Below are 12,344 nucleotides of genomic sequence, written 5' to 3' on the forward strand. Positions count from 1 at the left end.
ATCGCCGGGCGCCCAGCTGGGGGGGCGCTGGGTGTGGGGCGGCTCCGGGGCCGGGGATGGCGGCGGCCGCGGTTGCGGCGGCTCCGGGACGAGCGGGAGGAGCCCGGGAAGCGCTGTGAAATGGGCCGGTGAGTGTTTTCGGGAGTGGTGGCCGCTAGGCTGGCCTTGCTGAGGCCAGTCAGGCCGGGGCTCGTATCCCCTGAGGAAGTGGCCCCCAGGAGCCAGTTGCCCCGCCGGGCCGGGGCCCGAGAACTGCGGACAGAGGGAGCGAAAGAGGCCGAGCCTAGACCCTCGCGCGCTTGTTTCTGGCCGGGCCGGGGAGGCAGCCTCAGGTCCTGGCGCCCCCCGGGACTGTATCCTAGCGGGCCAGGGTGTCTGAGGCTCCGGGGCGGGAAGGGGCCCCCAAACAAGGAAGCGTCGCCTGCAGGGCCTCGCCCCTTCCCTCTTGGCGAAGGGTCGGCTTCCCACTCTCTAAACGCAGAATTCCCAATTTTGGGCCCTACCCTTTTTGGAGCAAGGATTGCGGGATCACGGGAAGCCATAACCCCCAGTCTCTAACAAGCTTCTCCCTTTCTGTCGGGCGCACCTCTCGCTTTCAGCAAATTCGGATCTCCGACTGGGTTCAATCTCTTGATTCCGACCCAAGCGTAATGAGAAGCTTCGTTCCAGGCTCTGCTGGCAGCGTTGGCAGCTCTCAGGAACAGCCCGTTAGCTCAGTTGGGGTTATAAGCTGCGTCTTCCCCTTGAGAAATCCTCATTGAGCTTCTCCAGAGGCCAAGGTTTCAGATTCTGAAATGTGTTTTGCGTTGTGGGAACCTAGTGCACAGGCTTGTCTCTTTGTTGTACTGCCCGCAGACGTTTTGCCTCTTTCAGCGCTTTTATTAGCCTGTTTGCTAACTCCTCAGTTAACTAGAGGCAAGTTTTCTTTAATGTTTTAGTTGCCGAGAGCAAGGATCATTCTGGAATTGAAGATGTGACCCCAATTTCTGTTGGGCATGAAGGAGAAAGCTAACTACTTTTCAGTTGCTGAAACTGCTGGCAGAGAACAGATGCATGATTTGTACCCACACTGTAATTTGTGTTTGTGGGATTAGGAATTTGTCTTTCCACACTGTGTTTTCCTATCCTTCCACCTTTTGTATACACCTGCGTCTTGCCAATCTTAAGACATAAATGTTGCCTTCAGTTTGGGTAGAGGCTTGCAGCGTTTTGTAGGACTTGGACAGGACAGTCGGTAGTTTCTCAGAGTACTCATCAGAGTACTCTGTTTTGACAGTTTAAGTCTCCACTCTTCAGTGCTTGACGTTTCTGGCAAGTGTAGATTCAGATATGGATAGTTTGGCGGTAGTTTTGTTTCCCCAGTGATAACTACGTGAGGACCAAGGTGATAGTTTAAGTTTCTTTCACATCTGATACAGCACTTCGTATAAAGTTGTCACTCAGAAAATTTTACACACACAGGAGATCTTTTTTTTTTACCCTGAAAATCTGTTAATAAGTCTTCCCCTTGAGTGACTCCCCCTTGGGCGACTCCCCCTTGACCTCTTTTTCTGCCCCAGAAACATAAATAATTGTTCTTTTTCGTCTAGTGCCGCTTTTTTCATTTCAATAACCTCCACATCTGTGTTTTCATAGGCCCTGAATAAAGGTGAAATATATGGAGTTGATTTTTCCTGCGTCCCATTGTTCACATGGGAACAGTGTTAAGCCTTCCATTTTTATTCGTGCATTTCATTGAAATTTGGATTGGAAGTAAATTTAACCTTTTGGGAATAGGCATGGGTGGAGAATGAAGACTATGATATTAAGAAAAAACAATGAAATTTGACACATGGACATTTTTTTTCCAGGGATGTCTTACATGTTAGAGCTTAAGAAATGGCTTTTTCTCTATTCAGCCATCTAGGCGCTCTAGATAAATGTGCTGTTACCTCTGGAGAAGAGGATGCAGCGAGGACTCAGGGGCTTTAATGCTTTGGAATTGCCTTTCATGATGACCCTGGGAAGAATCAGAGGTCAGCCTCCTGCTTACCCCATTCCTATTTCTGTCTCCTAGGCTCCCAAGTCAGCCGGGAGGACACTTACTACAGCTGCTCAGAAGCACCACTGGAAGCTCAGGTAATACAGGGACTTGGGAGTCCTTGTAGCAGAAAAATATCTGGGATGTGACAGTGGAAAGACAGAATGTAATGTCATAGAAAGCTCTTTTCAGATCCAAAGAACTGGAGCCTGATTGGAAGAAGTAGGTGACAAAGTTCATGTGCGTTGAAGTATTCAGACCGAAAAGTTGTTCTATAATGGACAGAAGCATTTGTGAAAAGTGACGATAAGAGAAAGGAGAGAGAACTTTCTTATGAATCATACAGACATAGACATAAACAGGCATATTTAGAGGAATGGAACCAAAATTTTATGAAGTTGTGCCTAGAGCAGACCCATAATGGAAAACGAGTCATTGGCAAAAGAAAGGACAAAAAAGAAAAGAAAGGAAATGAATAAAGAAGGCACATTGAAGGTGGTCAGTGAGACGAAAAAAACTCTCGTGAGACTAGGGAGCAGGAAGTCTGTGTGAGATCAGAAGAGTTCTGTTGCTCTTTGGTGAGGAGGAGAAATAAGTTGTAGAGCAAACTAGTATAATCGCTCACTATAGTTGGAATGTAGTATACTTCATGGAGCAAGGAAGATGGCAGTTTTCATAACATGTTTAAAGAGCAAAGTTTTTAAAAGCACAAGCAGACCTCAGGACTTACTGACATCTCAGTCCTTGAGGTGCTGGTAACATGAGGCAAAGGAGGATGAGAGTTTAGCTAGGCTTGGGGTGGGAGGGATGGGAGTAGGTGAGATCATAACCCAAATTAGGCTAGGGAAAGGAAGCAAGGATGAGGTCATGTGTTCAGGGAAGGATGATGGCACATTAGTATTTCTTAGCAAAAGGAAAAACTTAAAAAGAACCAGCAGCAAAGACCATGTGTTCAAAGTCTCCTTAGAGGAGAAGGCTGAGAACAGTCAAGGTGCTCATGAGAGGCATGACTAGTTGTGAAGCTGTTGGTCTCTCTGGGGTTATGGATCCCACGGTTATTTATGCATGATTGAATGCTTGTCCTTATAGTGCTTTGTGGTTTCCCTGACCATTTGTCTCATGTCCTAGGTGGATGAATGGGGGTGGATTGGGGTCGGGGTGGGTAATCTCCTTGTCTGCCCCTTTCTCATACCTCCTTTTTTCCAGCAGTCTCCTTTGTTGTATTTTCCTCCATGGGCACAGTTCTTGCTCTTTCCTTTGACTTGGTTCATCTGTAGGTTACTTTTCTTTGCCTCTGATTTGTTCCCTAGCAGATGTGGGTGCCCCAGCCAGCAGCAGAGAGGGGTGCAGGGAAGCCACAGAGAAGCCCCTTCTGATGCCCCAAGGAGCAAGCCGACCCATTCCAGGCTCCAGGAACACCACAAAGCAATATGAAACCTGTTCATGAGAGGAGTCAGGAATGCCTTCCACCAAAGAAACGAGACCTCCCCGTGACCAGCGAGGATATGGGGAGAACTACCAGCTGCTCCACTAACCACACACCCTCCAGTGATGCTTCTGAATGGTCCCGAGGGGTTATGGTGGCCGGGCAGAGCCAGGCAGGAGCCAGAGTCAGCCTGGGGGGTGACGGAGCTGAGGCCATCACCGGTCTCACAGTGGACCAGTATGGCATGCTGTATAAGGTGGCTGTGCCACCTGCCACCTTCTCACCAACTGGCCTCCCATCTGTGGTGAACATGAGCCCCTTGCCCCCCACATTTAATGTAGCGTCTTCACTGATTCAACACCCAGGAATCCATTATCCCCCAGTCCACTATGCTCAGCTCCCGTCCACCTCGCTGCAGTTTATTGGGTCTCCTTACAGCCTTCCCTACGCTGTGCCACCTAATTTCCTACCAAGTCCCCTCCTTTCTCCTTCTGCCAACCTTGCCACATCTCACCTTCCACACTTTGTGCCATATGCCTCCCTCCTGGCAGAAGGAGCCACTCCTCCCCCACAGGCTTCATCCCCGGCCCACTCGTTTAACAAAGCCCCCTCAGCCACCTCCCCACCTGGGCAGTTGCCACATCACTCCAGTACTCAGCCGCTGGACCTCGCTCCAGGCCGGATGCCCATTTATTATCAAATGTCCAGGTTACCTGCTGGGTATACCTTGCATGAAACCCCTCCAGCAGGTTCCAGCCCAGTTCTTATCCCTCAGGAGGGCCAGTCTGCTCTGGAAGCAGCTGCTGCCAATGGAGGACAGAGACAACGAGAGCGAAATATAGTAAGACGGGAAAGCGAAGCCCTTGACTCCCCGAACAGCAAGGGTGAAGGCCAGGGCCTGGTGCCAGTTGTAGAATGTGTGGTGGACGGACAGTTGTTTTCAGGTTCTCAGACTCCACGGGTAGAGGTGGCGGCGCCGGCGCACCGAGGGACCCCAGACACTGACCTTGAGGTCCAACGGGTGGTTGGCGCTTTAGCTTCTCAGGACTATCGTGTGGTGGCAGCTCAGAGGAAGGATGAACCCAGCCCCCTCAACCTATCCCATCATACCCCTGACCATCAGGGTGAGGGGCGAGGGTCGGCCAGGAACCCTGCAGAGCTGGCAGAAAAAAATCAGGCCCGTGGGTTCTACCCGCAGTCCCATCAGGAACCAGTGAAACATAGACCTTTACCCAAAGCAGTGGTTGTAGCCAATGGCAACCTGGTGCCCACTGGAACTGACCCAGGCCTGCTGCCCATGGGCTCGGAGATCCTGGTAGCATCAAGTCTGGACATGCAGGCCAGAGCCTCCTTCCCAGACAAGGAGCCATCACCACCCCCCATTACCTCCTCCCACTTGCCCTCCCATTTCATGAAAGGCGCCATCATCCAGCTGGCTACCGGGGAGCTGAAGCGGGTGGAGGACCTCCAGACCCAGGATTTTGTGCGCAGTGCCGAAGTGAGCGGGGGACTGAAGATTGACTCTAGCACGGTCGTGGACATTCAGGAGAGCCAATGGCCTGGATTTGTCATGCTGCATTTCGTGGTTGGTGAGCAGCAGAGCAAAGTGAGCATCGAGGTGCCCCCCGAGCACCCCTTCTTTGTGTATGGCCAGGGTTGGTCCTCCTGCAGCCCTGGGCGGACTGCACAACTCTTCTCTCTGCCCTGCCATCGGCTACAGGTGGGAGATGTCTGCATCTCTATCAGTTTACAGAGCTTGAACAGTAACTCAGTTTCTCAGGCCAGCTGTGCTCCCCCAGGCCAGCTGGGTCCCCCCCGAGAAAGGCCTGAGAGGACAGTCTTGGGACCCAGAGAGCTATGTGACAGTGAGGGGAAGAGCCAGCCGGCAGGAGAGGGCTCCCATGTGGTAGAGCCCTCCCAGCCTGAGCCCGGTGCTCAGGCCTGCTGGCCAGCCCTGAACTTCCAAAGATACAGCATGCAAGGGGAGGAGGCACGGGCTGCGCTACTCCGTCCCTCTTTCATCCCACAGGAGGTGAAGCTGTCCATTGAAGGGCGTTCCAATGCGGGAAAATGAACCTGTTTCCCAGACCACGACTGGGGCTTGGCCCCAGAGCTGAGCCTCACTGTGAGCAGGCAGAGGATTTGCACATGCCGAGCAGGGAACGGCTCTCTTGGCAGTGAGATTTGGGGCGAAAGGGGAGGCATGAAGTCAGCCTCCCCAGGCAGGATCTGTTGCTGATTACTCCGTGGCATCCTTTCAGCACAGCCCCCAGAGGGTGCTGTGTTGGGGAGCAGCAGGCCTGGGCCAGGGAAGGAAGGGGGTGCACACAGGATAAGAAACATTCCAAAATCAGGGCCTCCCTGTTCTTTCCTCCCCATCCCTAGCTCCTACAAGGGGAAGTCCAGGCTTTGGGAGCAGGTGGCAGAGGGAGGGAGTATCGAAAGAGCCAAAAATGATGATCCACAGCTTATAGTAGCAGTTAAACTGTCAGAAGGTTTTTTTCTTTCTTTTTTTGTGTGGAAGGGCAGGAGGCCCCAAGGTTGGAAATAAGAGGGTTCCCACCCAGAACCCTTCTTGTGAGAGATGTGCACTTTAAAGGGTGACTTTGTTACAGATGTCTGTGGCCGGGTCTGTGGGAGGAGCACTCATCTAAGGACTCTGCTTGACCCTCTGCGTCACAGCCCTTCCCCGCCTCTCCTCACCATTCCTGCTACAATGCTTCTGGCAGCTGGGGGCAGGAGAGAGAGAAGCCCCTCCAGGGTTCAGACGGAAGTACCGCCTTGTTGGGGACCCAGTCAGAGAACTTTGGGAGAAAGGCCTGATAGCCAGGCTGACTGAGTTCCGGACAGGGCTCTGGAAAGGTAGCTGACCTAACAGCTCCTCCAACTCAGCATGCCAGACCTGCTTTGACATTTCACTGAGTCTTTAGTTGGTAACGGTGACTTTTGAAAGAACCAGTGGACTCTTTTCCCTAGGCACCCACACCCCGCCTTCGTCTGTCTATGTTGTGCCTAAGTGCCTGCGCTGCCCCCACCCTCCTGCCCTAACCTCTCTGCATGGTGTCTTGACCTGGGCCTCACTGGTAGCTGCACTGCCTTTCCTCTTCTGCAACATTGGTTTTGTCCACTCTGACCAAGAACTCTAGTTTTTTGGTATGTAGGGGTCTCTCTGATTTCCCCTTCAGCTGTAGTCTCCATTTTTAAAGACTCAATCATGTCCCCTCCTCTTCACTGCCAAACAGCTTGGTGGAGAAACAAGAAGGGAACTGTGCCCTGGGCCAGGGCAAATGCACCTGGCTGGCAGTGCCCATCCTGGCATTTTTACACAGCCTCTCCCAGCATTCTGGCATCTCCAAGGCGTCCCCTCCTACTGCCAGCTCTAAGATGATAGTCTTGATGACATTTCAATACCTAAAGTGGATTTCACCCTGTGGTGGTATATTCCTCTGCAAAGAGTATTCTCAGTCTTAGTTGCATTTGCCCCCCATGTCTCAAGCCCACGTTTTTTTCTTCACAACTTTCAGCATCAGCTCAGACTGTGGGGTTCCACTGGGTATTGGGAATTAGGCTCCCCCACTAGCTTTCAGGTGGGTGAGTGGTTTTTTTGTTTTTTTGGGGGTCTTTAGACTCTTGAAGGCAACTCAGGGTATTATCCACCCAGCTCTCTGGTTAGGCTTCTCCCAGGGTATGATCCTGGCATTTCCTTTATAGATGTACTTGGACTGGCCGGGGCCCGACCTGTCGTCAGGAGTCCAAACCTCTGAGGTCTGATCTCTGCTCTGTCAAAGACTTCAGGCAAGTCTCGTGACCTCTTGCTCTTTCACTTCCTCCCCAGCTGCCAAATGGGGATAAATAGTCTTACCTACCTCCTGAGGGGAGGGGAAGTTCTGAGAATGGAGTCATTCTTAGTGTTCAGGTGCTAAAGGTTGTTCTCTTGGGGGGACAGAGTGACTGAAACTGGCTTGTTTGCTACAAGCCCGATAGTCCATGGTTTCATTCCTTGAAAGCAGTTACCTGGTCACTCAGCTTTTCAGGGAGGGGAGGTGTCCATCCAAAGGAAGCTGCTGACCTGACTGAGGGTACTTCAGTCTCCGGGTCATGTCGGAGCAAACACCAACCTTGTACTGCGTTTGGGATCATGTCCTTTCCCTTCTCCGCCCCCCATTATCTCTCAATGCTGCTTTCTCTGGTTTGTTTCCTACAGCGGGGGCCTGTGGGGTTGAGTCTTGAGGCATCCCCTCAGATGAGAGCCTTGGGAGAAGGCCCCATCTCTGGCTGTTTCATGAGCAACTCATTCCTAGGGCTTATTGTTTGCACGGGTTTCTCGCAAGCGTCCTTCCTCATAGGAAGTCTCATCAGCTGAATATGGTGACATGCACACAGTAGATGCTCAAGAAGCATCCACAAGGACACCACCTGAGCTTCTTCCTTATGGGAGCAAAGCTGTATCTAGTCAGATACCAGCCTAGTAGTTTAAATCAAATCACCCTCCACTTGGGCCAGTTGTGACTTTCCAGCCAGGTAACTCCTGCTGAATCCTGGAAAGAGATTCTTGAGGAACTTGGCAAGTTGGGCCCTGACCTTTCTGCTGCTGTTCTGTCTCTTGCTGGTAAAGCAGTACCAGCAGCTCCCATGATATCGTGCCATGCATATGTAACATATTAATACTTGATTTTGCTGAGTTGCAAAGGTATCTTTCATAAAGTATGGTCCCCCAGGAAGAGAAGGCCTGGGCTTGAAATCTTGGTCAGAGCTGTGGCATTCCCCTTGTCTTTTCCCTCTGGTTCAGTCTTTTCTTCCAGGCACGAGAAATAAGAGTAACCTGTGGTGTGTCCATTCTTCCTTATAGGAATTTCCTAAGTTTGCAAGAGACTTGAGAGTGGTTTTAAGAGAGTGATCATTTTAGTGGGGAAGTTGTGAGCTTTTTGGGAATGGGCAGTTGATGAAGGCCAGAGCCAGTCCCTTTTCAGTGGTAGGACATTCTCGGAGCTTCCAGGATAGAAGGGAGGACTGCTCACTCTCTGGCACTATACAGAAACGTCCATACCAATTTGGGAGAAGGGGAACCCAGTAAAGGAGGGTAACAACCTAAGTCTTGAGTCATCATTCCTTTCAAGATTACCGTACATGGGGGAGCGGGTGGCACGGGGGAACCGGCTCTGGGAGTTAAGAGCTGAGTGTTTGTACCTGAGGGGAGGGGCCCCAGGAGATCTGGACTGACCCTTCCATACTCTTGGTCCCAGTTGGTCGTAACACCAAGGACTTTGCTCTGTGCTGCTTTGCCACTGCTGCTGTCTGCTCAGTGTCCTGCCTGCTATCCTCTGGAGCTCCCAGTCCTTTCATGTCTTCGGCCATGTAGATTGAGTCCAGGCATCCTGTTCTTTCTTACCTGTGTTGTACCAGTGTTATTTTATGGCAAAGTCATATTGAATAGGGACGGTATGAAATGCTGCTGGTGGGCTGGCAAATCCAAAGGGATATGGCCTCAGTGCTGTCAGGAGCCCTTTGGCTCCAAATGTCTGCCTGTCTTGAGGGAGAAACATGTAGGTCCTATTAGTGGGTGTTTTCTGTAGTATTAACTTCTTTCCTTTATGGTATCTTGTATCCTGTTTTAAAAACTGAGTGAGGGGGAACCACATTAGGGCCTGTGCCGCATCCCAGCAAGGTTCATCTAGTTCCAGTTACGCGGACTCTGGGGTTGGGAGAAGGTTTAAAGTTTGGCTGAAATAGCTGCTCAAGTGGGGTTTAATTTTATTTTTACCAGTGGGCATCATAGGTGATTTAGGGGGAAGTACAGGATGGTAGTGTGATTTAAACCTGCAACAGCAGGCATGGAAGAGTTGAGCGTTCACACTGGAGATGAAGGTGGACATGGGTTGACTAGGAAAGGGCCTGGGTCCATTGGAGTAAAGATAACCTGAGGAATTGGCCGTGGGAGATTTGGTCACAGTCTTATAAACAAAGTAAATAGGACAGAGGCCAAGTTTTAGGGAGACGTCTTGGCCTCCTGGGGCTAAGCTGACTAAACCACACTGAAGCTACAGTACCTTTCAGATGGGAAAAAGTGTACACTACAGTTGAAGAGCTGAACCTTACTAGGTTGGATGTTGATCAGTAACCTATTAGCCCTTTGCTGGGAAGCCTTCACCCTCCAGCTTCCCTGGGGTAGGGAAGGTCTCCCACATTATGCAATAATAAAATAAGCATCTGGGTCTTAGCAGCTGTCAGTTGCTCTTTCAACTCTAGGATCCATCTTTGGACCAGAAGCCTGGTCTGGGCCTAGGATGCCACTGGCCCTTGAGATGCTGGAGTTGATTGCACTCTCTCCTTACCTGCAGACTATGCACAGTGCCTGGGGCGGAAGGAGGAGAGGTGTTGCGGTTTGCCCTGCTGCCTCCCCAGCAGGAACAGTAGTCATAAATGCACTTTTCACACTAAAGTTTTCTTTATTAGTTCTCCTGTTAAGCCTAGATCCCTCCCTGGTAGATTGCAAACTCACGTCTGTGTGATCCCAAAGCCACTCACTGCAAATGCCCGGCAGTGAAGATGGCCTGAAATTGGGTTCCTGTCTGCAGTGTGTGTGGCAGCAGCCCATGTGCCTTTACCCATTGTCAAACTTGCAAGCATTTATTTCTGTCTTTATGACTGTCACGGGGACTGAGGTTCTTCAGAGAGAGAGAGAGAGCTGATGACACAGTGGTTTTACACCCACCCCCTTGGACAGGGAGTTTGCACGTATTTGTGAGCTGTGAGTGGTTAGTACAGTTGCTGGTATTGCTGAAGGCAGGGTTGATCCCTCACTTGCTTGATACTTGCATTCAAGAGAATCTAGATTGTGTTGGGGGAGAGGCTGTACTCATGGCAGACTTGAAGTCCCCAACAACCTTCCTAGTCACACAGGATCCCTGTAGCCAAAACAGTATATGTTCCAGCTGCAGAGAGCAGACTGCTCTCAGCTTGCACAGCACCTTAGGAGAGGGAAGAATATATGGATAGGGAATGGGGTGGAGAAAGGATGGGAATGTTGTCATCTGGGCGGCTTTAGGGTCCTACAGAGTGGAGAAGGATGGCACTGGGGAGGTCTGGATGGATCTGGTTTGTGTAGGAGTTCCCTGTAGATAAATTACTGATCCCCCAACTACTATCCCCAGTATGTAATGGCTGAATTAATATGTAATCAACTGCATTGTATCTAAAGCCTTAGAACTAGTCAGGTGCTCCCCCACCCAACACCATTTCTTACCCTCTAATCCTACCTGATCTTTAACAAAGCATTAATAATTCTAAGGATAATCTCTATTTTGTTGTGCTTTTTTGTAACTGTTTTAAATAAATCAATTTGTACTGTATATTTGTACTTTTGTGAGATCCTTTTTGCTGTTTTACCATTTTAAGTCTCTGTACTTGGCTACACACAGATTGTATTTTTATTGTTAATGCTCTTCTTATGGATACCTGCATTTAACTTGTGGACTATGTAAACACAATATCTATCAATATCTATATATCTATATATCTATCTATATAAACTACTAGCTTTTCCTTTTGGTGTTTGCGCCTTCTTCCTATCCCAGCCTTAGGTGGTGGCCATTGGGTGGGGGATAGAAACCCTTTGTGGGAGCACTTATAATGGAGCACAAATGGTACCCATCTTCGTGTGGTGAGCTTGGGGCAGATGGCGTGAGCTTGTCCCGAAGCATGGGCTCTTATCTGTTGGTATGGATTTCAGAGACCCAGAAGTCTACCTGTAGACTTAGATGCTAGCAGAATCAATTACAAGGATGTGTAGGTATCTTCACTGCTGGCCTTTTCCCTACTTCTTTTCTTTATTCAGGAACACTGCCAGAAATTGCTGGAATAAGTCAGCCCCAATCAGAGCTATTGTCTACTAATTAGAAAGCTTGCCACTACTAAGTGGCGTTTATGGAACATTTATTGTGTGCCACAAACTATCCTAAGTGGCTTATGTATATGAACAATCATTTGTTAGTAGCGGTATTTCCATTTTGTGGATGGGGAAGCCAAGGCAGAGGTTAAGTAACTTGCCCAGAGTTGCACAGCTAGTAAGTGGCAGTGCAGTTTTGAACCTAGACATCTAACTCCTGAGTTTGTATTAACTCAGAATTTGTTGTGAAAATTAAATGAGATAATCCACGTAGGGTGCTCAGAATAATCTTTAGCACCTGGTGAGTGCTCACCCATTTTTGAAGCATCCCAGGTAGAACTTCAGCATGGAGCTCTGTGGGAGAAAGGCATTTGGATTAAGTACTTACTTTCTTTTAAATGTATTTTTTAGAACAAATACTTAAGCATGCCTGGTAGGAATTAACCCTAGTTTGGGAGTCAGTTGACAGGATTAAACAGCACTGGACCTGCGGAGGTCAGCGAGGAGTCCAGGTTTCCCTGTTAGGATACTGGAAGAGGTCCACATTCCTGGCATAGTTATTTTTCTGGCTACAATTTAACTAGGGCACTTCCTTCTGGACCTCAAGATCTATAATTATCTAAACTGTACACAACCTTTGGTGCAGGCTAGGAAAGTTCTGTGCTTGTTCTGTACCATCACAGAAACTTTTTAGAAATGACCTCAGCTCTTGTCTCCTCCATGGTTTGGCAGCCATACAAAGTGCTAGAGTAATCATTTTGCTCTAGCCTTCACCACTATTGCCTTGATCTCTCTCATCACCTTACTACTGCAGTTTCCCCAGTGGGTTTTATTATCCTACCTTGGCTCTGGGAAATAAATGAAAACATGGATTACCTCTTCTCTCACACATGAGTTCCTTGGTGCTATGGACCTTAATGTTGCAGCCATTGCTATGAACATATTCCTAGGTGCGGCAGACTTTCATTTGAGATAGAATTTTAAATGTTCAACAAACAATATTGCTAGGAAAA

The 12,344-nt window shown here is 49.4% G+C and overlaps 1 protein-coding gene across 1 annotated transcript; it reads left to right on the forward strand.

Moving 5' to 3' along the window:
• Positions 1-10,795, forward strand: ATXN1L (ataxin 1-like). Its single transcript, XM_012660508.1, has 3 exons — positions 1-128; positions 2,057-2,118; positions 3,334-10,795. The coding sequence occupies exon 3, from the start codon at positions 3,451-3,453 to the stop codon at positions 5,518-5,520; it is 2,070 nt and encodes a 689-aa protein (XP_012515962.1). The 5' UTR covers positions 1-128; positions 2,057-2,118; positions 3,334-3,450; the 3' UTR covers positions 5,521-10,795.
• Positions 10,796-12,344: the final 1,549 nt, after the last annotated feature.

This window comes from Propithecus coquereli, unplaced genomic scaffold (genome assembly GCF_000956105.1).
Source record: "Propithecus coquereli isolate 6110/MARCELLA unplaced genomic scaffold, Pcoq_1.0 Scaffold67, whole genome shotgun sequence".
In the NCBI taxonomy this organism is placed as follows: Eukaryota; Metazoa; Chordata; class Mammalia; order Primates; family Indriidae; genus Propithecus; species Propithecus coquereli.

What these genes read in the sequence shown, in the direction of transcription:
- ATXN1L (XM_012660508.1), top strand. Translation starts at nt 3,451, where the DNA reads ATGAAACCTGTTCATGAGAGGAGTCAGGAATGCCTTCCACCAAAGAAA.